General features: G+C 39.1%; 1 protein-coding gene across 2 annotated transcripts; it reads left to right on the forward strand.

Annotated features, from left to right (window-relative positions):
• Positions 1-1,961: 1,961 nt before the first annotated feature.
• SRP68 (signal recognition particle 68) lies at positions 1,962-26,669 on the forward strand. Of its 2 annotated transcripts, none has more exons than XM_087709903.1 (16): positions 1,962-2,138; positions 3,386-3,452; positions 4,451-4,564; positions 5,329-5,524; positions 6,195-6,277; positions 7,551-7,660; positions 12,524-12,606; positions 14,544-14,684; positions 16,696-16,794; positions 17,019-17,083; positions 17,271-17,430; positions 17,998-18,092; positions 19,226-19,355; positions 19,947-20,022; positions 21,166-21,218; positions 23,649-26,669. In XM_087709903.1, the coding sequence occupies exons 1-16, from the start codon at positions 1,982-1,984 to the stop codon at positions 23,874-23,876; spliced, it is 1,857 nt and encodes a 618-aa protein (XP_087566029.1). In that variant the 5' UTR covers positions 1,962-1,981; the 3' UTR covers positions 23,877-26,669. The 2 variants fall into 2 exon arrangements, with proteins under 2 accessions (XP_087566029.1, XP_087566030.1); XM_087709904.1 differs by having other exon boundaries at positions 1,970-2,138; positions 3,394-3,452.
• Positions 26,670-27,864: the final 1,195 nt, after the last annotated feature.

The following is a 27,864-nucleotide window of genomic DNA, read 5'->3' on the forward strand; positions in this document are numbered from 1 at the left end:
GAAGACCCTCTCTCACACCCTTGCGTATGTATCCCCGTGTTCTCTCTCTCATCTGGCAGCAGCCACTTATCTGCCTGCCAGCCTGGAACTTGCAACTTCCTTCTGGATTCCCCAATGGGTTTCATTGTGGAAAGCTAGCAGAAAGTTGCCTCACCTAACAAATGTGGCATTCAGTTAACAAAAGCAACTATGGTAGGATTGCAGAGATTGCCATTGCTAAGCAATAGTAATAGATTATGACAATTAGCAACAAAAATTCCAGTCCCAATTGCCATCGTAGTTGGGACTACCCATTGTAAAAAGAACTATCTGTCTGCTGGGCTTGTCTGTCTACTACAAGAGGCTTATATTGTTTCAGGCAACATTAACAAATCAATTTTATAATTAAGTTTTAATACAAATTTTATTTGCTCCCTCAAAATTGTTTCCTTTTTTAATTGATTAATAACCATAATAAAGTTATTGCATTGTAATTTAGCAATTGACCAGATGCTCCCTTGTAAATTAATAAAACTACTCAGATGTTCTGTAGCTATAATTTTTCCAATGTTAAGACTCCCTGTCTGAACACCAGAATACAGTATGCTAAAATTTAATTTAACAACGCACTTAATTAATACCAATTTATTATTTCAGTTTGTACAACCATCCCACCAGTGGCTTAACTATTTCACAAGTCCTTCGTGAAATAAAATGATCTCATCCGTTTTCTTTAAAAATTGAAGAAACCAAAGTCTACAGCTAAATCAAATCGATGTGATTTATTGACTAACTCAGACCAAGCATAAACTGCCTTCTTTTTGTATTATTTATTACGCTTATTTCTGAACTTGGTGCAGCAAGGATCCCACATTCATGATCCATTCCTATGACTTCGTGTATGTCCTGGAATAAATGTACAATAGTTATTGTTTCTTTTTCCATCATATTTTTCTTACAAAACGATGAAAAGGACTGTTGATGGAACTACCTGGCATTTGGAAGGCAGGATTGCTCAGGTAGTCCTCGACTTATGCCTGGTAACTGAGTGACTGTTCAAAGTTATGACAGACCCCTCCCTCCCTCCCAAAAGGTACTTACGACCTGGTTCGAAGTTCTGACATCTCATGTCTTCCCTGCAGTCACTCCATAACTGACGCACATTTATAGCCATTTGCAGCATCTTGTGGACATATGACTGTGACTTACATTTTTAAAAATTCTATGCACAACGCTTTGAAATGTATTGTGCATAGAATTTTTAAAAATAGTTTTACTTCAATTTATTCTGTGTGGAATAGTTTGAAATGTTTTACTTCAATTTATTCTGTGTGGATTCTTTTTTTAAATTGTTTTAAGACTATTTAAAAAAAGATTCTATCCAAAATACAAAATACCAGCTGCAGTTATTCACTTAAGAACTGTGGCAATAAAGGTGGTATAGTGACCAAAGTTACAATGGCATTGAAAAAAGTGACTGATGACCATTTTTCACACTTAGCGACCATTTTCACACTTAGCGACCGTTGCAGCATCCTCATGGTCACGTGATCAAAATTACAATACTATTTTTGCATTGTATGAAAATTTTTGTTGCTCCGTATAAAATTTTTAATCACACACACACCCCCCCCCCCGGTTAAAGGTGTCCCTCTTTACCAATCTGAAAATCTGGTCACCTTATTTATAATATAATTGAAAAGCGCTCCTTTCAGTGCCCGGACTTTTACAGACACCTCTTATATCTTCATCTTAGGTGGCCTCCACAGAGCAGATCCAGCCTGCGGCGCGCCCTAGCAAGCACATTTGGTGCGTTGCCTTTAAAATTTCCGACTTGTATTCCCATTTAAGCCCGCAAAGGCAGATTATGGCGTCTATTCCAGACACGCATGCGCGGATCCTCCACCGTCCCGTCAGCCTCAGTGATGGCGACTCGTGAGCGTGGCGCTTTCAACACTTCCTGTCCCGTGATGCTTCTCGTCCCAAGCGGAACAGGCTCAAGATGGCAGCCGAGCGGCAGGTGGCCGGGAGCGGCGGCGGTGCCGGTGGCCGTGGTACCAGTGGTAGTGGTGGCGCTAGTTCCATGGCTGCCCTAGAGGATAACAAGGAGAATGAAAAACCCAAGTCCGGCAGCCTCGGAGATAGCCTGGGCCTGGAGAGTATCCTACCGGCGCGTTTTAGGGGAGAGCGTTAATGGGGACGTGTCACTTAAGGCAAAGGGCGAGCCCTTCTCAGGCTTCGGCTTCTGCACTGAGAAATGTCCGAACTTCACGTATAATTTCTAACTGGTTTGTCTTCCCAAATTTCGGGTAGTGACGATCGATGTGGAGACCTCCCCTGAAATTAACATTGAGGAAAAATATATAGTCCAAGGCATATTAGAGGTTACAGGCTTCCCTTAGCACTGAGATGTGTTACAATTAATTAAGTTGCAATGTGAAACTGGATTTCTTTTTTTCTTTTTCTTTTGCAAAACATTACATGGAATTAACTCATTAGCCAAGTTTGGGATCTTATAGGTAATAGGTACGCAGGTTGTCTCGGGTTTGTAAAACAAAGGATTTTTAAACTAAACTCATAACTGAAAAGTTACGCTTGTTTCTTTCTTTTTGTGGAATTAACCTAAGGGAGATATAGGCATGTTTGTGGAGAAGGCAAAATATCAGGTCTTTGCATGTCCCATGTCAGAAACCTGTTGAGTAAGCAGCCATATTTCTGTTTATAGATCTTTCATAATAATGTGAAATTTATATAACAGATAACAAGTTTCAAAAACGTATTCACATTTTAGAGAGTGGTACAGTTAAGTTATGCTGTCCAATTGTAAAATAAAATGCCACACAGAAATAATGTGAACCTGAAATGTTAATTTTGTAAATTTTGTTAAGATTCTAATGATAATTACTTTACATCTTTAATTAGTGGACACAACAGTGATATACAATGTTAATCTGTAATTCTAGAAATTTTAGACTTCCTCAGATTGTATATCTTATCTTCAGGTAGTGATTTTGAAGCCAAATTTAGGAATACATTTATATTAGCTTACCACTGAATCTAGTTAATAGCAAATACAGTATGCAGTACTTCTATTAATTTCCGAGTTCAGTAGTAAATCATTATTTTAAAATTCCATCAGGTTTTAAATAACATATTTCAGGGTTAGTAAAATTGTACCTGTTTAATTCCAAAGTCAAACAGGCAATAGAAAGGTTTAGGCTTAGAATATGAATGCAGGAAAACCTTTGTCATCTAGCTGGTATTCCATTATAATCTTGCTCAGAAACTCACTAACTTGTTATATATGAACTTGAAAAAATAGTAAAATAATAAAATGTACAATATATTTTATGTGATTTAACTCTATAGGTTTTATTGTTGGAAGTTTCCTTAACAAGTCTTTTAGTTCTTCAGATTATCAAAGAATCACAGCAGCAACATGGCTTACGTCATGGTGATTTTCAAAGATACAGGTATGCAAGGAATTGTCATGGAAGTTAACAGTGGAGCAAGAAATGCCTTTGTTTTTATTAATAAAATGCTTATTTCAATAGTTACAAATGATGCAGCTGATTTTAGAGAAGAAATTAAAAGTAGAATGGGTTAGAATTAAAAGTAGAATGATGAGTTAGGTACCAATCCTAATTGTTTTATCTTTAATATCACTAGGAATCAGGCACACATGAATTTAATAACTTAATGTGGTATATTTTAAAATTAAGCATGGTTTTGTTGTTCAGTTTTAGGAAAGTTCTGACCATATATTTTGTTTTGGTTTATTTTATTTTTAAATTTCTGTGCAACCCATCTCACTATCAACCAATTGTGTGTGTGTGTGTATGTATGTATGACTCATCCTTGCATAGTGCATATACCAGCATGAGTCACACATACACTACATATGCACTACATATTCCCTGGTACACAATAATTGGATAAAAGCATACAACTTGGAACACTGTATCCAAATAGGCTAAGAAAGTTTTTGTAATTCAGGTTTTACTCATAAACCACTTCCCTGAAAAACCTCATTAGGCATGTAAGTTGCGCCTTTGGCACACGTGCACTAGTGAAACTTAATGCTCATCAATCCATATAACTTTGAAGATACATTTTATGTAGATACCACTTCACTGATGTTCAGCTATCAATCAATTTATGAATAGAATCCTAGCTTAAAAATTGTTGAAATTTCCAATTTCTCAATTTTTTCTATGGCTACATATTTTACTTTAAGAATTGATACATAAATTGACTTATTTTGCTTTGGTGCCTGTCTTCTATGATCGTATCTTTTCTGAATGACTTCCTTTGAGTCTTCTGTTATTATTTACATTGTCTTATCATATTTTATAGCTTGCAGCAGTGTTTTCTCTGGAGACATTTTTATGGGAGGGTAGGGAAAGTAGATTGAAAGTAAATATTACTGTGAATAAGAATTAATCATTTCTTTTCTCTTCACCCCTTGAAGAGGTTATTGCTCCCGTCGACTAAGGAGGCTCAGAAAAACTCTTAACTTCAAGATGGGAAATAGGCACAAGTTCACAGGGAAAAAAATTACAGAAGAGCTATTATCTGACAACAGGTACTGGAAGCTATTTCTGCCTTCCATTTTTGAGTTGGAGATGGGAATTGTGTCTCTTTAGCTTTTTTCTGTCCTTATAGAAAAAGATGGCAACAGCATCCTGAACAAAGGAGAGGTTAAGCAAATTCTAAAATTGTATTAAAATATGAAACATTGATAAAATAAATTGCCTAGTACCTTTAAACGCTTTTACATTCAGAAAAATTCAGCTATTTTACAAAGAAAACTACTTTTGTGTTCGGGAAGCAAACTTAGAAATGCTGGAGGTATTTTAAAACATTTTAGTTAGTTTGAAGTTGTTTCGATTCCATATAATAAGCATTCCAGTCTTTGCTAGTGTGCTAGAATGAAGTATTGAGACTGGTAAATTTTTCCTTTGCACTTAGTGCTACACTGTTGTCCAAACTGCATGTCCTCTGGATACAGTATCAGAAATACTGTACTTCTAGAATGTTATTGAGGTATATATAAATGTACTCTCAAAATCTATCAAGATAATAAATGAGGAAAGGCAAATTTGATATTCCCAGGATTGTAAGGATAGAAGGCTTGTGGAAATGTCCTTCACCAGGAATTCTGAAGAGAGGATGTTATGTAAATATAATCAATCACTTGGTAGAAAGGGACTTTGAAATTGACTTTAGACAAGATGCCTGATTGGGGCAGAAGTATAGGAACAGATGCATTTATTTTGTATTTCTGTTGAAATTCTCAAGGGAAATTATAAGTGCTTTGAATAATTTTTAATTGCTCTTATGCCATAGATATTTACTCCTCATTCTTATGGATGCTGAAAGAGCCTGGAGTTATGCAATGCAGCTCAAGCAAGAAGCCAACACAGAACCACGCAAACGTTTTCATTTGTTATCTCGCCTACGCAAAGCAGTAAAACATGCTGAGGAACTGGAACATCTCTGTGAAAGTAGCCGTGTGGATGCCAAGACAAAGCTGGAAGCTCAGGTTAGGACTAGCTTTTAAAACTAGGAAGGCAGAGAAAATGTACTAGAGTTAATTTCTTAGTGAACAATTGGATCTAAAGTGTAGATAATAAAAGTTCCAGTGAAGAATACAGAAAAACGAAAAGAAAAAAGACAGTATGTTTGGACACAACTCATACACTATTTTCAGAAGGGCCAACCTTCTGTGTTACTTGATATGCAAAAAAAAGAGGAAGAAAAAACCCAACCTTATGAAAACTTATGGTTCAAATGCTGACCATTTGGGTTGTACGAGACTCTGTCCCTGAAACTCATTAGGCTATTCTGCATTCAGAATAATCAGTTTCAGGGTCAGAATATTTTGATGGAACCTTTGCATGTCTTATTAATCTAATATGAAGTAATATGTATATTAAATAATATATTCCACCACTACTATTTCCTGTGGAAAAACAATTCATGTAATCTGCATACATTTTCATTTTAGACAGGTGTCCGAAAAAAATATTGTCCAGGTAGTAATAACAATCTGGATTCCATAGCACATCTGCATAGTTATTTGAGTTTTCAAGTATACCAATATACTTGATATTGGTATATTTCCTGGTATTTACTGATAGCTATGGAAAAATTCAAATTCAGTGGGCTACCATAGTTGTACTACTTATCATGCATCTTCATTTTTCTTATAGGCATACACAGCTTACCTCACAGGTATGCTTCGATTTGAGCATCAGGAATGGAAGGCAGCAATGGAGGCTTTCAACAAGTGCAAGTGAGATTCAATTTTTTTATTTCTATGTCCATTGTCTATTAAATAAACAGTCTTTTTCTCATGAACTTTTTAAAATCCATGTAATAATTTTGTTTCTGCGTAGCCTAGTGATAAAGCTTAGTTTTAAACTGTTTTATTTCATTTTCATTTTCATTTTATACAATCACTTATATACTGTGCATAACAAAAAAAAAATCCACCATAAAAAGCAACATAATACTTCAATCCCCCATACACCCTTTCTTCTCTCCCTCCAACTTTCATTTCTCCCCTCCAACATTCCCCTCTTCTACTTCCCTTCCCCCTCAGACATCTCCCCTTCCCTCCATCTCACCCTCCTTACATTCCCCTCTCACTCCCTCTTTACTTCTCCCTCCTCTTTCCCTCTACTCCTCACTTTGGTGTATCTCTACAATTCATTAATCTATTCAGTTTATATTTTACTCTAAAATTAAGAAAAATAATAATAATAAAAAAGAGAAAATAAAAGAGAAAAAGAAAAAAAAAGAAAAGAGCAACAGTATACAAGTGCATTCTTATTGTTCTGAGAATTGAAACTGTATTTCCACCCTCCCCCCTATAATCCCCCCTCCCTAACCCCCTTACGACTTCCCAGGTCCCATACCCGGCATAATTCTTTATCAAGCACTGGAGTATAATAAAACCAACTAACTTTAAAGTTAAAAGATAAAAGATAAAGGAAAAACAAAAAAAAAGAGAAATAGTAAAAAATAAAAAAATAAAAATAAAAACAAGACGCACACACAAAAAAAGAAAAACAAGAAAAATCAATAAACCCACTACATTAACACAGCTTCCCATCATCTTTAAATCTTAAACAATGTACCTCATTCCAAATTTCAGTTATTTTATTACTTGCAGGATTTCAAACTATATTGGAACCAGGTAAGTTAGTCAAATGGAATTCTCCAACTAAGGGCCTCATTACTTTATCTATCTATTCAAACCTTTAATTTATCTCTTTTTTATCCAAATATCCAAACCTTTCTATAAAGCCATTAAACTCAAGTACTTCTTTCATTTTTCATTTCCAACACCTCCCATCCTGCCCTTACCCACATCCACATATAAATTTTATACCTTCCACCCTGCCTTTACCCGTGTCCACATATATATTTTATCTGCGTCCATTGCTCCTCCTAGTGATAAAGCTTAAAAGCTCGGTATTTTTACAGTAACCCCTCAAATAGAAAGAAATGGTTTTTAATACTGTAAAGTACTCATTACTTTGTTTTTAACCTTCCTTTTGCAGAACCATTTATGAAAAGCTGGCTAGTGCTTTCACAGAGGAGCAGGCGATATTATATAATCAGCGTGTGGAAGAAATCTCTCCAAATATTCGTTATTGCGCTTATAATATTGGTAAGTAAATTAAGAAGAAAAATATATTGAAATAATTTTACACTCCTACCAACATTGACAGGGTAAGCTACGTAGAGCAAACTCCCGCTCTTTCTAGCACTGAAGATGTTATTTAGGTGGGTAATGAAATATCTGCAATAAATCTGCAGCCAAGCTCAGCGAGCATCAGGGACTTCACTATTCTCATACAATTGCCTCTGAAATTAATGCATTAGTTAGACTGAATGCAGAATATTTTTCAGTGTGGTATTTATATTAATTCAAACAAGTCCAAGCTTTCATACTTTTTGAGAAGAGAATGCAAATGCCCAAGGTGACAGCTATTAATGGGATTCTTAACATTTTCTCTTCATTTATATCCAAATAAAAAAACAGCAACATCTTTTCCTTCTTGCAAAAGAAAAAAGAAATGCAACTTTTAAGGAAGACTGCTAAGAAACCTTCCCTCACATTTTCGTCTTTTGCTGCAGATTACAATTTTATTTATTGATTAAACTATGCCCACCCATCTCTCCAAGGCAATTCTTTGATTTGCATACTATATTGTAGACCAAAATGTTAATATTTAAATATACAGTATTAAACGGGGGGGGGGGGTGAGGCTTTGGACTGCCTCCTGTTTTAATTTGGCATTCCAGGGACATCGTTCCATCTGCCCTTTATTTTTACAATCGTCATCTACTCCACCGTCCACCGGACTGGACTTTTTTGTAAACCCACCTACGAACTGTACTCGAATTTGCACATCTTTAATAGCTGCGCAATTCTTTTTTGTATGGGGAGTGCATGTGGTACGTATGTATTGATTGAATGATCCCACACTTTTAACTGTGTAATCCCCTTTTTATATTATATTGTTGTATTTTAAATTTTTTGTGGGGGTGTGAGTGAGTGAGTGTCTCAGTGTGTGAGCGAGATTGGGATGGGAACCGGGTTCCCCCACACTGAGTGCTTGCAGAAGTGTTGGGGGGACCTGTGCCTGTTCCAATCTCAGGATGATTGATTCGAAGGGCCTGTTGGGAAATGCGGGGGCTATGGGGGTGGGTGGAGGGACTATGGACACGGGAGTGGGCCGGAGCATTACGGTCTTAACTGGGAGGGGCAGATATGGCGGGGACTTTAGGGCTGGCCATTACCGGGGAAGGAGGGCTCGCTACGTTACAGAGATCCCTCCTTCCGGCCCTATGAGTCCCACTCCAAGGCCAGATGGCGCGAGTAATCAGGACCCTGGTCTCAGGCTGCTGTTGCTAAATGCCAGGTCTGCAGTTCACAAGGTTCCCCTCGTCCGGGACCTAATTTTAGACGAGAGGGCAGACCTGGCATGTATTACTGAAACCTGGCTGGGCCCGGAGGGAGGAGTCCCCCTCACAGAGATGTGCCCAGAGGGCTTTCAGGTGCTTCATAAGCCGCGACCCCAGGGAAGGGGTGGGGGTGTGGCTATTGTTATCCGAGAGTCTCTAGTACCTCATAGGATCCCTGCTCCGGAGCTTGTCGGGTGTGAGTCCTTGCTGGTGAAGTTGGACCTCAAGGGTCAAGTGGGTTTGCTGTTAACGTACCTGCCTCCCAACAGCATTGCAGCAACCCTCCCCTCGCTCCTCGAGTCAGTAGCTGAGCTGGCAGTTGAGTTCCCCAGGCTTATGGTTCTGGGGGATTTCAATCTGCCTTCGCTCGGCGAACACTCTGATGGAGCGCAGGAGTTCATGGCTTCCATGACAGCCATGGCCTTGACCCAAGTAATTCGGGGCTCGACTCACTCGGCGGGCCATATGCTCGACCTCATATTCCTCTCGGAGCTGTGGAGTTGTGATCTTGGTTTGAGGGGTAATGAGATCTTGCCCCTGTCATGGTCGGACCACTACCTACTGAGGCTTGACTTTTGGAGACCAAACCCCCACTGTAGGGAGGAGGAACCGATTAGGTGGTTCCACCCCAGGCGCCTTATGGACCCTTTGGACTTTCAGACGGAGCTTGGAGTTATTCCTGATACCCTCGTCCGCAGTCTGGCGGAGACTCTGGTCGCTGCCTGGAATTCAGCAGCGACAGAGGCTCTTAACCGGATTGCGCCTTTACCGCCGATCCAAGGCAGTGGATCCAGGAGGGCTCCTTGGTTTACTGAGGAACTCCGGGAGATGAAGCGCCGAAAGAGACGCCTAGAGCAACGCTGGAGATCCAGTAAGTCCGAGTCAGACCGAGCGCTTTTAACATCCAGCATCAGAGCTTACCTTTGGGAAATTAGGACGACAAAAAGGACACACATTGCCTCTCTGATTGCTTCCGCTGAGTCGCGCCCAGCCGCCTTGTTCAGGATCGCCCGTTCCCTCCTAAACAGGAGGGATACGGGCGATCCTTTGCAAGGCAGAGCTGAGGATTACGTCCAATTCCTCGTGGATAAAGTTGCTCGGCTTCGGACGGACCTGGACTCCAATTGCGCAGAGCTAGCCGAGGCACCAGGGGAGAATCTGGAAGGACATCACTGGATTGATTTTCAAGCTGTTACCCCTGAGGACGTGGACAAGGCCATGGGAGCTGTAAGTGCCTCCACATGTGTACTGGACCCGTGCCCCTCCTGGCTGGTCGCTAACAGCAGGGAGGTGACACGGGGCTGGATCCAGGCGGTCGTTACCGCCTCCCTTCGGGAGGGGTTCTTTCCCCCCACTCTAAAGCCGGCGGTGGTGAGACCCCTTCTGAAGAAGCCATCTTTGGATCCAGCCGTGTTAAACAACTATCGTCCAGTCTCCAACCTCCCCTTTGTAGGGAAGGTTGTTGAGAAAGTGGTGGCCTTTCAGCTCCGGCGGTCCTTGGAGGAAACTGATTATCTAGATCCCTTCCAGTCGGGTTTTAGGCCTGGCTACAGCACGGAAACCGCTTTGGTCGCATTGATCGATGATCTCTGGAGAGCCAGGGATGGAGGTTATGCCTCCGTCCTAGTGCTCCTTGACCTCTCAGCGGCCTTCGATACCATCCATGGTATCCTTCTGCGACGACTGCGGGAGGTGGGGGTGGGAGGCACTGTCCTACGGTGGTTCTCCTCTTACCTCTCGGACAGGTTGCAGTCAGTGTTGGTCGGAGGGCAGAGATCGACCCCTAGGCCCCTGAATTATGGGGTGCCGCAGGGTTCGGTCCTGTCACCCCTCCTGTTTAATATCTACATGAAGCCACTGGGTGAGATCATTCGACGGCACGGGATAAAATACCATCAGTATGCGGACAATACGCAGCTGTATCTCTCCGCCCCGTGCCAACTCAATGAAGCGGTTCACGTGATGTGCCAGTGCCTGGAGGCTGTTAGGGACTGGATAGGGGTTAACAAGCTTGTTCTCAATCCGGATAAGACCGAGTGGCTGGTGTGTTTCCCTCCTACTAATTGGCCAAGTTTTCCATCTCTCAGGCTGGGGGGGTCAAACAGTACGCCCCTCAGACAGGGTTCGCAATTTGGGAGTCCTCCTGGACCCACAGCTGACTTTTGAACACCACTTGTTGGCTGTGACCAGGGGGGCATTTGCCCAGGTTCGCCTGGTGCACCAGTTGCGTCCCTACCTGAACCGGGAGGCCCTCACAACAGTCACTCGTGCCCTTGTGACCTCTAGACTAGACTACTGCAACGTGCTCTACATGGGGCAGCCCTTGAAGAGCATTCGGAGACTTCAGCTTGTACAGAATGCAGCCGCACGAGCGATCATGGGTGCACCTCGGTTCACCCACGTAATACCTATCCTCCGCGAGCTGCACTGGCTGCCTATTGGTCTCCGGATACGCTTCAAGGCGCTAGTCGTCACTTATAAAACCCTTCATGGTACTGGACCTGGGTACTTGAGAGACCGCCTGCTGCCAATTACCTCCACTAGACCGATTAGATCCCACAGATTAGGCCTCCTCCGAATTCCATCCACCAGCCAGTGTCGACTGGCGACCACCCGGAGGAGAGCCTTCTCTGTGGCTGCTCCGACCCTTTGGAACGAACTCCCCGTGGAGATTCGAACCCTCACCACCCTCCAGGCCTTCCGCAAAGCCATTAAAACCTGGCTGTTCCGACAGGCCTGGGGCTAAAGAGCTGTTGCCCCCGTCTCGAATGGTATGACTGTTGTGTGTTTTAAGTTGTGTTTTGTCATGTTTGTTTTTATTTTTTGTCTGTACCCCCCCTTCCCAGATTTGATTTGTCAGCCGCCCTGATTCCCCTTCGGGGGAAAAGGGCGGCATATAAATATAATAAATGATGATGATGAATGAATGATAAATACACAATTTGGATATGCTTAGCCCTTCTAAGATTTTTGGTGTGACATATAGAGAGCAGCTAACTATATACTGATGCTCTTAGTTTTTTGCACATTTCTGCCTATTTAAATAGGTTAAAATACATGCAGTTGTGATGCTACCATCCTTTGTGTTGTGAGCTTTCTTGAAGTTTTGTATTTGTATTTGTATTTTATTATTTGTATGCCGCCCTTCTCCGGGAGGACTCAGGGCGGCGAACAATTCAAGGGAGAAAAAGTGGAACATAAAAAGACAAAATACAAATAATAAAAGTAAACAACAGTCGCACAACCATACATGTCGAGAGGGGAGGGAACTCATCACCCCCAGGCCTGCCGGCAAAGCCAGGTTTTGACGGCTTTTCGGAAGGCCTGGAGAGAGGTGAGGGTCCGAATCCCTGCGGGGAGTTCATTCCAGAGGGCCGGAGCTGCCACAGAGAAGGCCCTCCCCTGGGTAATAGCCAGGTGGCATTGGCTGGTAGATGGCACCCGGAGGAGGCCAACCCTGTGAGATCTAATGGGTCTGTGGGAGGTAATGTAGTGCGTTTTTTGTTAAGTGAGAAATTGTGCTGGATGACAGGCTAATTGAATTCTGTCCCTTATTTCTTAGGTGACCAGTCTGCTATTAGTGAGCTAATGCAAATGAGGCTGAGGACTGGAGGCACTGAAGGGCTCCTTGCTGAAAAACTAGAGGTAATTAATCTCACACTTTTCCCTTTTGGAAGAATCGCTACTGATGCCTGATTTTAGCTGATATGGCTGACACTTTTCTTTTAAAAGAAATTTAAAATACAATGTAAAAACCCAAAGTTCAAAATTATCTTACAAAATAATACTTTGAAATTATTTTAAAAACACAAAAGCTAAATGTTAACCAGATCATAGAGTTAAGAAACCTGTAACTCTCCACTGTCACATCAGCAGAGGTGACTAGAATTGCCGTTTAAAAAAACCCAGAGGACCACAGATTCTGGTTCTGTGAAGAATAACAGGAGAAATGGGAAACTAATAATTGTACAATCAAAATTCATCTTCTGTAAATCAAATACTATCTGTTTAAATAATGTTGAGTCCATGGCACGACAAAACCGCAGTCCACTAAAGCGCGCCCGATTAAAGCGCGTCGCTGACGTCATCAGCAGCGCGACAACGACGACCGCAGAGAAAAAAGGGCGCTTTAAAAAGCGCTTTTAAAGCAAGCCGATTCACGTAAAGGTAAGGGTTAGGTTTAGGGTTAGGGTTAGGTTAAGGGTTAGGGTTAGGTTTAGGGTTACGTTAAGCGTTAGGGTTAGGGTTAGGTTAAGGGTTAGCGTTAGGTTTAGGGTTAGGTTAAGGGTTAGGTTTAGGGTTAGGTTAAGGGTTAGGTTTAGGGTTAGGTTAAGGGTTAGGTTTAGGGTTAGGTTTGGGGGGTTAGGTTTAGGTTTACGCGTTAATTTTAGCTTTACCGCTCACAGCGTGCTTTTTTCGTCGTGCTGTGATGACGTCAGGTACGCGGTTTCGTCAAGCGCGCTTTAGTCGACCGCGGTTTTGTGGTGGAACCATTGAGTCTTCCTTGTGGGTAGTTCTAAAAATATTTCCTTTGTTTCCCCTAATCTGATTAATTCATTTGTTTAATATTAAAAATTATCATTTTTGTGCTGCCCCAAATGGTACCATTTGTGTGATTGTGCCATTTTGCAAATTATATAAATTGCAGCAGAAATTTAGTTCTTGCATGTAAACACTCTTGTACTGCTGTCCACTGTATTTTAAAAGACAGGAAGTATTTAGGCTGCAGTTGAAAAAGCAATGTGCTGCATAGTTTAATGTCATCTTTACATGACATAGAATTTGAGCTAGTATTTTATCTGTTCATTGCAACTGCTAATAGAACAATTTGTCATTTTAAAGCTTGTACTTTTGTGGATTGAAATTGAGATTGAACAATACATTTCTCATTTTCCACTCTCTTGCCAATAACTTCATATATACAACTTCATACAGTGCCCTTCATACATTTATTTGTGAGGCTTACACATTTTTGGTAGTAATAGTCCCCCCTAGGAGTTTGTCCTAGAAATGCTTTGTATGTAGTTTGGAGTATGTAGGTAAGCACACAGTATGTATGCTTTGAATGTAGTTTGGAGCTGCAGAAAAACCTTGCACTCCACTAAGTATTATGGCACCATGCTTAAAATCTTATACTAAAATGCTTTCAAACTCGCCTTTCTGTATTTGAGGACACCTAAAGCAAACTTCCAGCCTTTCCTCCACTTCAATAGGCCATCCAGTGAATCAGTTATGTCCATGTTTGCCAAGAACTACCCTTTTGGAAATCTTTGAAATATATCACAGTGTCCCCAAGACCTTATGCTTCCCAACAACCTTGATTGATCTTTCAATCTGAGGCAAAGGTTTCTTTTTAATTTTGTATGTATAAAATCACTTTTAAGTACGTTTTCCGGTTATTCCCTGTCTTCATGGTAAAGCTGGCTATAAAATAAGCATGATTTGTGATTGCAATAACTTGAAAGTTAAACTTTCATAGTTTGCAGTTGTATATTACTTATTGCATTATAGTGAGAGACATGTGTTGTGAGAAATAAATGTTTTTCATTAGAGTGCCAAACCAAAACTTCCCTGTTTTCTAGTCATTAATCACACAGACTCGAGCAAAACAGGCAGCTACTATGAGTGAGGTGGAATGGAGGGGAAGAACGGTGCCTGTGAAAATAGACAAAGTGAGAATCTTTCTGTTGGGATTGGGAGATACTGAAGCAGCTATAACTCAAGTAAGTAAACTCTTAAGTAGGGTCCTATGGTCACGTGAACTTGGTAGCTACACTATTATATTCCAATTTCTATATAAAGGAGAAAATTTATATATAATTTGTTATGTATTTAAATTCATTAGTCATTGAATCTGGGTAAGACATCATGCCAGTTCAGTTTATTTTATTGCCATCATAAACATTGAAAATTAATTCAATTTTTTTAAAAAAAATCCAAAATAGGGTATTGTGAAAATGAGCAATTTAACAAAATAAAATGAAAAAGAAGTACTCAGCTTCTTTGTGTAAAAGACTCTTAGAACCTGCTTATTGATACATTACAGTGAGTGCTCTAGGTAATGGGGGTAATAATTCATGGCAAGAAATAATAAGAACACAGCTGTCACTTGGCTATTTGCCACCAAATAATGCAATGGGATAAGACTGGGCCATCCTGATTTACTCTTAGTTTACAGAGATGGTAATAATTGTGAACATCACCCTGGGACATGTGAACAAATAATGCTTTCGGTGTTTTTCCAAGCAGAAAATTGAAATTAATAAACTCTATATTTAAAAGAGTTAACAGCTTGTGACCTACGAAGTTTAAGCTACTTGTCGAAACTCTTAATCTTGTCCAAGAACATTGTACTCTCAGTTTGGATTATTGAGTAACATGCTGTTATTTAACTCTTATGTTATTATAATTTTTCAAAGTTTTAATTCATGTGCTATGGTGCAGTCTCTTTCCTGTGACTTGGGAATGAATCAAAGCAGTATATCCCACAAAATCCTGAATATTTTCTAACTCTTCCCTTCAAGATGAATAACTGTGTTAGAAGATGAATAATTGCGTTAGAAAAGGAAGATAACTTCATTTTTATATGAGTAAAATAATAAATCTCCATCTCATTTCCTTTTGTTTCAGCATTACTATTCTGGCATTTCCCCTTTGCATGTTTGAAGTTGAAATGGCCACAGAGGTGGACCAACGAAACTAGTCTGACCTGTCTCTGATTATTCACATTTAAAAAATTTAACTTTTCCTGAGTTCTTTGAACATTAGAGACTTATTTTAAAATTGTATTAATCCAGTTAAACATTAGAGGAATTAAAAAAATACATTAAAACAATGTTCTTTCAAGCAATTTAAAAAAATAAAATCTGTCCTAAAATTGTGAATCTCATATTCCAGCATTTTTTCTGGAGATCTGCTCAGAGTAGTCAAAATTCTAAATAACTGAACAGTAGAATATATCCAAAAACATAATCTTTAAACAATGGATCTTAAGTAATTTTAATCTGACAAAAGAGATTAAATGCTAATGAATAACTAAGGCTATTCTAACTTTGGGAACGTTTCTTCCCAGTCCTATATTACTAAACAGGAAAACTAGTTTCCTGTCCTTAATCTGTCACAGAAAATAGCACTGTTGACTTTGAAGGTTTTTTTTTAAAATGGGAGAAAGAGCAAATAAAACTTGGTGGTTAACAACAAAGATTCCTAAATCTGGTGGTAATAAATTGCAGTTTTAAACATTAGAATAGGAATCGCATTTTAGAAAATTCCAAAACAAAATAGAGGGAGTTCATAGTGTGGCTTATTGATAAAGTATATGAGATGGAACTCTTTACCCAATAATATATGATTTTGGGTGTTCTTGCCAATATTCTCCCTGCCCTATTTTATGCCATGATTGTATGAAGTAGAAGACATTGGTTTTGTTTATTGCTTCACATTGTATTAAATTTAGGAAATATTAACAGAATCACTGTGGAAGGGTTGTTTTTTGTAATCTGAAGAGGTCAATTGTGCTCCTTCTGTTATATCATAGATATATAAAACAATAGACAATCTCCACAGTTTATCACTAAGTAATAAAAGTTTCACTAATGTTGCATATAATACAACATGGTTGGTAAGACTCACTGGGTGCAGTTGTTAAATATAAATTGTATTCTCTCTTGATTTCAGCAGAAATGTAGCAGTGATTGAAAAGATTATATATTTTTCTGTACTACTTTATTTTAGGCAGAAGAAGAAGAAACTAAAGAACGTTTGTTTGAATCTTTACTGAGTGAATGTCGGGATGCAATACAAGCTGTTCGTGAAGAGCTGAAGCCAGATCAGGTGGGCCATCAAGTAGAAGTTTTGTGCATTTGACTCTCCTTTGGTTAGAAAGGCAGGATATAAATAAAATCATTACTGAGTCTGCTTGAAGAACTCTTTGATGCTAGGTCCTACATGATCCTTTGTGAAGCTATAATAAATTGCACCCATCCCACAGTTTTCTTTGCATCCAAACATTATTTTCTAAAATAAATAAATTACACCTAATGTTTTGTTTCCTACAGAAGCAGCGGGATCATTCTTTGGAAATAGATTCTGGAAAAGTCACTAATATTCAGTATCTGCACAGGTAAAGAGCCTTTCTAGAAATGCATGACTCTAAGGTTAAAATCATTCAGGACAAATAGTGGGACCGCTTGGGTGTCATCTCACTCTCTTGACTGCCCAGCTCATCATCTATTAGCAGCTTTGTATCTATTCAAATGATTCTGAAGTGACTTTTAGTAATATGCAGTTTTTAATACTCTGCTTTCTAGTTACCTGACTTACATCAAGCTGTCTACAGCAATCAAGCGCAATGAGAGCATGGCAAAGGCACTACAGAAGGCACTCCTTCGTCAGCAGCAGCCCGAGGAAGATGGCAAGCGTGTTCCTCGACCTCAGGATTTGATACGCCTTTATGACATCATCTTACAGGTAAGCATGTAAGTGGTTTAGCAGTGGAAGGGAGAGGCGTATGATTCCAGTTTTCTTTTATCTCTAGCAAGGTGACTGCAAAGTAGATGGGGAAAAGGTGGGATATTAAAATGGAGGTGCAGGTCAGACAGGGCATGCAAATTGGTCGCATCAGAACCTATTTTTCCATTTAAAAAAGGGTAGAAGTGTTGAAAATAAAGAGGTTTTCTGAAATTTTGCTTTATGCAAAATAATATTTTCATGATCACTAAATATAATAAACATATACCTTACTTTTAAGGATCACACAAAAAAAATCTTCCTAAATAATTTTAATAATTACAGGTTATTTTTTGGGACAGCAGAAAAAGGGTGTTACCTTGTAAAGAGATTACACTATTTGCTCATTTCTGTACTATTGTATCGATTTGTTAAGCAAATAGTGCTAATTAAAGTAAATGAAATTATTTTTGGTTTACCACTGTCAAATTTATTTAATTGGATTAAATATTTATTTATACTGTTAGTTGTGAAGTTTATTTACATTTAAGGGCTTTTTTTTGTCTTCTCATTTTGATCACACTGAAGAATCTGGCAGAATTGCAACAACTTCCTGGCCTAGAAGAAGATAAAAGCTACCTGAAGGAAATAGGAATAAAGACCTTGGTGTATAAGGCTTACCGGTAATTCCCAAACAAACAAAGTTACTTATTTAGTCACAGTTAAGCAATCACAGTCATACAACAATACTTTAATGAGTGCCAAGAGAAAAGATATTTGTGCTATTCCATGAATATTTGTGATAGTGGTAGATGTTATTTCTGCTACTTTTCATTACCCTGGAGGTGTCATTATAATACATGCAGAATAAATAAGGAAGACAGAGATTCCAGATCATAAAAAGGAACTTCATAGAAATATATACAAGTAGAAACACACTGAATTTGGAGCCACTTTTCCCATTTTGATTTCTTTTTTTAAGCCACATTTATATGACTTGAAAAGTCCTTTGACTATTATAATACATCCAAAATGGAGAACTGAGGAGATAGCAGGACAAGAAACCGAGTAAAAAAAGTCCTTGACTTACTCATTTAGTGACCGTTCAAAGTTATAGTGGCACTGAAAAAAAATGACTTATGACAATTTTTCATAAATACGATCTTTGCAGCATCCCCACGGTCATGTGATCAAAATTCAGATGCTTGGCAACTGATTCATTTTATGACCATTGCTGGGTCCCCATGTCATGAGATCACTTTTTGCGACTTTCTGACAAGCAGAGTTGATGGGGAGCCAAGTTGATTTAACAACCAGGTTATTAACTTATCAATTGCAATGATACATTTAGCAGCTGAGTCAAGAGAGGTCATAAAATGGGGCAAAACTCACTTAACGAGAAATTTTGGTCTCAATTGTGGTCGTAAGTCGAGGACTACCTGTAGTGAGTTCAGAATTGTAGGAAATGTTCCAGTTATTTCTGTAGAAACAACAATTTCATTGTTTCTTCCCCTTCCTGACATAGTACCTCCAGGCAGTTCAGAGAGGAGGATGTAAAGTAGGAAAGACAGGGTGTGAATAGTTTCAAGAAAATTGTGCTCACAGAGCAGGGGTGTCAAACTCATGTCATCACGTGACATACTGCAACTTTTCCCCTTCACTATATCAGGGGTGGGGTGGCCAGCATGTGATGCATCCAGTCCATGGGCCGCGAGTTTAACACCCGTCATAGAGAGTTGATATTTAAACAGTTAATTGATACTTAAACTGTTGGTTGAGCCATAGTTTACTTGGTATGGTCTTCTGTTCCTCCTAGATGCTTTTTTATTGCCCAGTCATATGTCCTGGTGAAAAAATGGAGCGAAGCTCTTGTTTTGTATGATCGAGTGCTGAAATACGCCACCGAAGTTCAGGCTCAAGCTGGGACTAAAAAAAGCAACTTAAAGGTAGGAAACAAGTTATATTAACAGAGTTCTAAGGTGATGTAATGGAGGGCGTACATATTTACAATACAATACAATAGCAGAGTTGGAAGGGATCTTGGAGGTCTTCTAGTCCAACCCCCTGCCTAGGCAGAAAACCCGATACCGTTTCAGACAAATGGCTATCCAACATCTTCTTAAAGACTTCCAGTGTTGGGGCATTCACAACTTCTGGAGGCAAGCTATTCCACTTATTTAAATTGATTACAATCTGCTAACTGTAATGCACAGTTCTGATTCATTTTTTGAAACAAATTTATGACCGATTGCCCATTTTTAAGACTATAAAATCAAACTTTGGATTTGTCTCTCATTAGACAATGTGTCTGTGTGTATGAGAGAGAGAATGAGAAAGAGAATTGTCATTATACCACATATATTTGTATTTGGCAATTCAAAAGGGCATATGTATTTAATACTCCTTTTATCTTCCTAACAATGAAAAAGAAAGAAACATTAGCAAATCTAGTTTTTTTTGGGGGGGGGGGGAATGAACTGAGCAAAAATGAAACTACTAAGTATATGTCTTTTGTGGAATTGGTCTGAATTATATAGGAGCTACCTGATGTTCAGGATCTGATTACTCAAGTAAATGCAGAAAAATACTCCTTGCAAGCAGCTGCCATATTAGGTGAGTGGCTTTCCAGATTCCCACATACACAGTATTCATTGGGAAATGCTTTCAAGATTCAAGAGGCAGGGTCTGCCAACGTTTCAGAATGGAAGGCAGGAGTGGCTATGAAGGACTTGCCTTTGTTTTAACATGTGGTTCTATAGTTTTATTTTTTCAGTGGCTTGACTGGGCGATTATGGAAAGAAAAAGTAATCATTTTATACTGCCCCAATAGCTGATAGGGAAGAAATATTGGCTCAGTCCAAATTAAAGTCATAAATTAGACTTTAAAACATCTTTGCCACAATCCAATTTTTTATATTCACTGCCCTGTCAAGCTGTATTGATTTCTGTAGACCATTGGGAAGATAAAGTTTTGACTCTTAGATAATATTGGTTTATGATCTGTTCACCTATTGCCTTCACTGCTGCATATTCTGTCCACTTCTGTTCATCCTTTCACACCTAAAATGCCTCCTTTCTAACTAGAATTCTGCCACCAAGATAATTAACTTCTGATGTTCTTCAGAGCCATAAGTACCTTAGAGATTGAAGGCAAGCTCCTTTTGAAGTCTGTTCTCTCTTCTGATGTGTTGCTCCTTGTAAATTTCAACATTGTCATCTATTCATTTGCTCAAATATGTTACTTTTTTTCCTTTGATGCCAAAAGCCTTTTCTGTATAACTTAACTTTTATCTAAAATTATTAGCATAAGCTTATGCACTTCACTTAACATAAGAATGTATGGCATACTCATTCCTGTGTCAGACTTGGAACCATCCATTCCTTGACCCTTCTCTATAATAGTGTACTATATTCTATCTCTGTTTATCTATCTATCTATCTATCTATCTATCTATCTATCTATCTATCTATCTATCTATCTATCTATCTCATTTATATGCCTTCCTATCTCACAAGAAGCAACTTTCAGTGAAATACAACAATATTAAGGAATGGTTATACAGTTAGCTTTGGCACAGGATAAAAATGGATATCATTGCAACATTTACATTTTAAGGAGAAAGATTGGAGATAAGCATTAGCATAAATTATAGACAATTTCATTGTTCACATTTTTAAAATGTAGCCTTACGTTCTTCTTCTGGTTTAATTCCTAGTAAATGCATTTTCCTCAAATACTTCTCTGGATTCTTTCAGATGCTGATGACAGTCATGAGGCAGAATCTCCGTCCCAGGTCAAAGATGGCAAAGTAAGCAACTTTCCATGTATACAGCACAATTTCAGAAGGAGCCTGATTTCTTATGTTATAGTGTGTCAGTATATAATTTGAATTACATAAATATGATGACAGAAATATTTAATTGTCCCTGTTCATTTAGAAAGTTTTGCATAGTATCATACAAAACAATGGATTTCATGGAAAAGCTCAAGAATAATCAGGGAGAACAGCATTCAGAAAAAAACAACAGAATGCCTCTTTAATTATGCTGCTTTGTTTTTGCAAAGCTAACATTAGAATAATGAAGAATTTTTAAAATACCCAGAAATTTAGTAAACTCCCTAAAGATTAGAAACATTTGTAGGAATCACGAGAGTGTTCTGTGTGCATTTTTCTATGCATAGCCTATGCATAATTTCAAAGAAAAGATTTACAGCATGAGCTTGGCAAAAATCTAAGATTTTTGAAAATTGAAGATTTAGGTGCATGATATTATAAAAATATTACATGTAGTAGCTCTCCTATTTTGGCACTCTTGATCAAGAATATGGGAGACTGATATTTGTCCATCTCCCAGCTCTTTGTGTGGATCAGGGATGGTGCCATGTAGGTTAGCAAGGGCGAGGGAGGCGTAGAGAGTGTTGTGAATGTATGCAAGGGGCCAGTGCAAGAGGCCAGTGCAGCACAAGACCAGAGCGGCTGGGGGAGGGTGTCCAGGTGTAGAAGACTGACACACACACACACCCCAATGACTTGCAACTTTCCCTTCCAGCTTCCCAATTAACTTTATAGGAAAGCTGGTAGGGAAGGTTGCAAAGGGCAGTCATGTGGTTATGGGGCGCTTATAAATGCAAAAGTGTTGCCAAGCATCCAAATCACAGTCGTGTCTACCAAGCTGCTGGGATGGCTGTAAGTCCAAGAACCAGTCATAACCACCATTCATTCAGTGCCTTTGCAACCTGGGATTGAACGAATGGTTATAGGTTGGGGATCACCTTAATCCTAACTGGGTTTCTCAAGAACAGCTTTGTGATAATATTTAATGCATCAATATTGCTTAGTCCTAATATTAACCAGCTCCACTAGAAACTTATACTTACATTTAATTTTCTCTAGTATTTCCACAGTAGATTTGGATAATTTTCTGAGGTTTCCTCAGCAACTATTCATACATCCATAATGGATGTACCTACCGTATTTATCGGCGTATAACACGCAGTTTTAAAACTAAAATTGCAAGCTTAAACCCTGCCTGCGTGTTATACGCCGATACTGCGTGTTATACGCCGGGTCCCAAACTGCCTGCTCCAGCTGATTCACCAGCGCCCATGATACTCATAGAAGTGCAGCATCCATTTCATGGCAGCGTCGGCGGCTCTCCAGCTACCCTGCCTGATATAACCCCTACCTTGCAGCAGTGGCGGCAGCTCTCCAGCCACCTGCTGTTCGCTTTAACCCCATCATTGAACAAGCGGCGGCTGGAGAGCCGCCCGCTGCCTGATTTAACCCCATCCTAGCAGCAGCGGCTCGCAGCGGCCAGAGAGCCGCCCGCTGCCTGTATTTTTTCTCCATCATTGCGGGTGCTTACCTTCCCGCCCGCCTGCTCTCTGGTCCCAAGTGTACGCGCCGGCATTCTCCCAATCAGCTGTGAGTCCGCAGCCGCCCGCGCTGCTGTTTTAAAGGCTGCTCCTCAGGACCCTCCGAGGCCACCGTACTTCTGACGAGTGACGTCCCTGACGTTACGCTGAGGACGTTACTCGTCAGCGCAATTAAAGAGTAACCTGAGTCTGCTAGCGACACAGGCCAGGTACTGTGGTGAAAACAAAAACATATAGAAATAGGGGTTTATGTGGGGGGGGCTTGTTATGTGGCGCAGGGGGAAAGAGTATGTGATATGGGGGGTGGGGTTATATGGTACAGGTGGTATCAGGACTATGTGGTACAGGGGGATTAGGTTGTACAGGTGGATCTGGGGGGGGGATTAGGTGGTACAGGGGGATCAGAGGGGGGAAAATGATGTGACAGAAGAGGGTGGGGAAGTAATTCATGTTCTAATGTTATAAATTTTAATCCAACATTAAGTTCCGAGCTTCCAAGTCATTTATTTTTAATGAAAAAAATTTTTACTCAAATTTTTGTGTTAAAATGGGGAATGCGTGTTATACGCCGGTGCGTGTTATACGCCGATAAATACGGTACTTCATTGCCTTGAATGCATTATCCAGAAAGTCAAATATTTCTGGAATTAGACTAGACCTAGGTTTTCCAGCTGTGGCAAGTTTCAGATGTGTTGACTTCATTTCTTCTCAACCATAGCCATGCTGGCCGTGGAATTGAGGAAGTTGAAGTTCATTTATTAGGGAAATGTGCAGATTGAGAAACTTTAAACTAGAGGGGTAAGTAACAAACATCGTCCAAATGAACTAATTTTTGTTCTGTTTATCTTCCTTTTTTATCAAGCCACTTTCTGAACGATTTGAGATTTTCTGCCTGGATCCTTCTCTTGTCAGCAAGCAAGCAAGCCTGGTGCATTTTCCTCCAGAATTCCAGCCAATTCCATGCAAGCCTTTATTTTTTGATCTGGCTCTCAACCACGTCACTTTCCCACCCCTAGAAGATAAAGTAGAGCAGAAAGCAAAGAGTGGTCTTACAGGATATATCAAAGGCATCTTTGGATTCCGGAGTTAACAGGGCTTTTTTCAAGGAAAATGTTTCCTTTATATTGGGGGAATCTGCAACAGGTTCAGACCTTATCTGCTTGAGTCTAAAATCCACATGGGAGGTTTTCAATATTTTTCCAGTATTCTGTCTGTCCATCCAATTTATTAGAAACATTTCAATCTGAGAACATAAAAAATGTGCTCTGTCTCCAGCCTTATCTTAAACTGAAGAAAATACCTGAGAGTCTGAATCCACTCATGCCGAGTGCCTCAGGCAGGAACAAGTATCCATTTTGTAATGATCATTTCTTTTGGGTAGCTGATACCACAAATTTAATTTTTAAAAAGCTAACTCAGTCGTCTGGACAAGACACAGCAGAGGGAAACCAAAGGCACAGATTTTTACAGAATTGAACTGCCTCAACCAGAATCTGTAAAAACTCAGTTTAATTAATGCTTGTACTGCCTGCCGAGTTTAATTTTCACTTCTAACTATGGATTGAAGATCAGAATTGATAGATTATGTTTAAACTACATATAGTAGGCTTTAAAGAATATCCTTTTATACTCTTTCCTTTAAAAGCCACCATTTCCTACTAAGTTCTTAGAGGATCTCTTTTGGGACTTAAAGAGCCTCAGCTTCAGAAAGTTATTCTCCATTTCTGCATTAAAAGCCCCCCCCCTTTTTTTCCCCCTCATTCAGTTTATTTGAATTGGCAAATCAAAAAGGATGCTTATTTTGTACTTTTCATCCTTTCTGAAAATCATAGTGGTTTTAAATAGTCCACTTTTTGAAAAATCAATAAACAAAACCACTGGAATTTTAAGTAATAAAGATTTTAGTCCTATATTAACAGATACTTTTTTGTGAGAACATTTACAAGTGTGGTAGGAATTCCAGTATCTTAATATCTTTTCCCAAAACGAAACAGAAAAAATATTATCTAGATACATCTTTTAAATATGTGTTCTGTTTCCAGCTATATTATTAGTCTTAAATGTAATCTAGTTAGTCTGAAATATTACTTGGATCAGCTAGTCTTTAGTTATCTTTTAATGTTCATACAGCACCACGTTTTTGTCATACTCCGTTCCAGTTTCGCTCTGCTGCTTCTTGGCTTTGTTAAAAACAGTATTAAAATTGGATTATTCAGTTAGGAATGTTCCGCAAAAATAGTTTCTCGAGCATTGTGCTAATACACACTACAGAATTATAATTTCCAAACCAAATTGGGTGTAAGAATTGTACCAAAATTATTGAGACTCTTTATCTTGTATGAAAAGCTATCACAATTCTCATTAGGACTTAATTGTGCCACTTCTGTTTTAAAATACATGTGTGAAATGGACCCTCTGGTCTGTTGGATGAGTAGAATTTTATAGTAAAAACGTATTGTGCAGACAAAAGGAAGCAAAAAATATTTTTTACTGTATCAAGTGATTAAATTTGAGATTGAGTTTGGGACGTGATAAACTGATAATTTATCAGTTCTCTTAAAAGGTTAAATGGAAATAATAGATTTGACTCAATAACTATGGCCCAATATCATTTTTGGCACTATGTCTGTTAGGGGTTTTTTTTTTGTGGGTTGTATTTTGCTTCAAACTTCCTGTCCTGATTTTGAATTAAATCCAAGAATTGTATTCTTAAGAGGTGCAATCCAACTTCTTTTTGTTTACCTCCAAACTTTTGGATAATTGGTACATTCCACTCCATTTATCTCTGCTGCCTTAATTAGTTATAAAATATTTGTTAAGATGTGGCACAAAGTATACTAGAAAGCCAGAAAAGAACCCTTTAAACAATAAAGACATATTCTTGCTATAGTCAAGTTTTAAACAGTTTAAACAATTCAAGTGCATGCTGTGCTTTCATTTGAAGTTTCCTTACTGGAACATTTGAAGAACATCTTTGTAAGTAGTGGATTTTTCCCAGAAAAGTAAACATGACTTATTTAGTACAATAAAAATGTTTACTGTTACCATAAAGATGTGGACACCATCCACACACACACACACACACATTATTAATTGGCACATTGTAGTATGTTATTTCATGTACTTGGCAAGAATAGATTGAGTCTAGTCCTTGACTTACAACCACAATTGAGCCCAAAATGTATGTTACTAGGCGACACAATTAAGTGAGTTTTGCCTAATTTTACGACCTTTCTTGCCACATTGGTTAAGTCAGTCACTGCAGTTAGTAACATGATTGTAAAATAAATCTGGCTTCTCCATTAACTTTGCTTGTCAGGCACAAAACATGATCACATGACCCCAGGACACTGCACCTGTCATCAATATGTGCCAGTTGCCAAATGCCTGAATTTTGATTATGTGACCATGGGGATACTACAACGTTCATAAGTGTGAAAAATGATCATAAGTTGCCTTTTTTTGATGCCATAACTTCAAATGGTCACTAGAAAAAAATGGTAAGTTGAGGGCTTTCTGTATTTAATTGTCCTGAACTAATATGGTTGCCTACAAGTCATCAATATTAAACCATTGAAGCTCTGTATGTATGTAGTTATAAAGAAATTGGGATTTTTAATGTCTTGTTGAAGGTTGGGATTGAGGCCAGGAAGAATCTTCCAACAGTAATTAACACCCAGAAAGGCAACAATCATATTTATTGTTACATACCACAGCATGAAAGAAAAAAGGTTTACTGTAAAGTGCTCAAAACACCCACACAATAATCAATACTGCAGTTTCTATGGAGGAGCTACAACTGCCTAATAACGAAAGATTGTAAAATGCATTATTGCTTCATTTTTTTTCAGAATTAAATTACAGAATTTGGTCAACAAGCACATTTCTGGATATCATAAATTTACTTGCATATTCAGGGTGACAAATTGGAGTTTTGATATAAAATCTCAGTGAGTGAACTGTAATCAAAATAATGTCCATGGTAATAAAGTATACAAAATTTTAGTTGCTAAAATAAACTCTACTAGCAGGTTGCAATATATGTTAAACAGAATGGGGAAGAGCATCAAGCCCTGGGGCACACCACAATGGAGCAACTATGGGTGCCACCTTTCCCTGTCGTCACTTAGCATGCCCAGTCACAAAGTAGAACCATCACAAATTGATCTTCTAATTCTTTGCCCTATAGACAGTCTGAAAGATGCTGTACTTGGCCTATACTTCCTTAAAGTACCTGTTAGGGTGACCAGGGAGACTTCAGTCCTGCTAATGATCCATATAATTTATTTTTTTAATTGTTGCCCCATTCTTTACAACCTTCATAAATGAGAATAGATAAGTGTGCCCAGGGCCTTGAGAAGTGGATGAACCAGTGCTTCTTTCATGGCAGGTGGCATTCTCCCCTCTTACAAGAGACATTGAATGTGATTACCTCCCTGATTCTTCCTGCCTGCTTTAACCAGGAGAAGCAGAGGTGAAGTGCAGAAGTGGCAAAGCTAGAGAAGAAATTTCTGCCCCTCTTTGGCCTCAACCCCCCCCCCATATGACATTGAAAGGCACTAGTGTCATTGGATCCTGCCTATCCAGCTTTCAGTTCAGTGCAAACAGGATTTCATCTCAAATTATTAGCCTAATGACCACAACTTGAACTCACTGAAGTTCTTCCATACAATCTCTCCCCAGAAAGGAGAGGTCTTAAATAGTGCAGCTGGCTGACATTGTGGAGATCTAGGGGGATCATTTTAACAAACTTATCACAACAGAGTAGCCTTGAATCTGAATTCTTGCCACAGCCAGTCACATTTTCCTCTGGTCTTCCTCCAGTCATCTCTTTCCTCACTTTGTCTCCCGGAGCAACAAAAAAAACAACCCAAAGATTTCAACAGATGCAGAAAGGCATCTCAGCAGCTATCCTGTCTAATGCTCTGTATATTCCAGAGGCTATCTAAATACACAACAGAACCAGTGCTGGGTTCCTACCAGTTTGGCTGAACTGGTAGTGGTTTGGTGGCTGGAACTAACAGGGACCCAGGGATGCGATACCCCCAAACCAGTTCTCCTGCCATAGGTGCCTTCAT

This window comes from Thamnophis sirtalis, unplaced genomic scaffold (assembly GCF_051295495.1).
Source record: "Thamnophis sirtalis isolate CommonGarterSnake01/CBP01778 unplaced genomic scaffold, rThaSir2_p1.2 scaffold_3, whole genome shotgun sequence".
In the NCBI taxonomy this organism is placed as follows: Eukaryota; Metazoa; Chordata; class Lepidosauria; order Squamata; family Natricidae; genus Thamnophis; species Thamnophis sirtalis.

Bases quoted from the DNA above. Each gene is read 5' to 3' on its own strand.
- SRP68 (XM_087709903.1), top strand. From the start codon at position 1,982: ATGGCAGCCGAGCGGCAGGTGGCCGGGAGCGGCGGCGGTGCCGGTGGC. The intron at 4,565-5,328 runs GTACTGGAAGCT...CTTATGCCATAG, and splicing joins GAGCTATTATCTGACAACAG to ATATTTACTCCTCATTCTTA. The intron at 19,356-19,946 runs GTAGGAAACAAG...TGAATTATATAG, and splicing joins CTAAAAAAAGCAACTTAAAG to GAGCTACCTGATGTTCAGGA.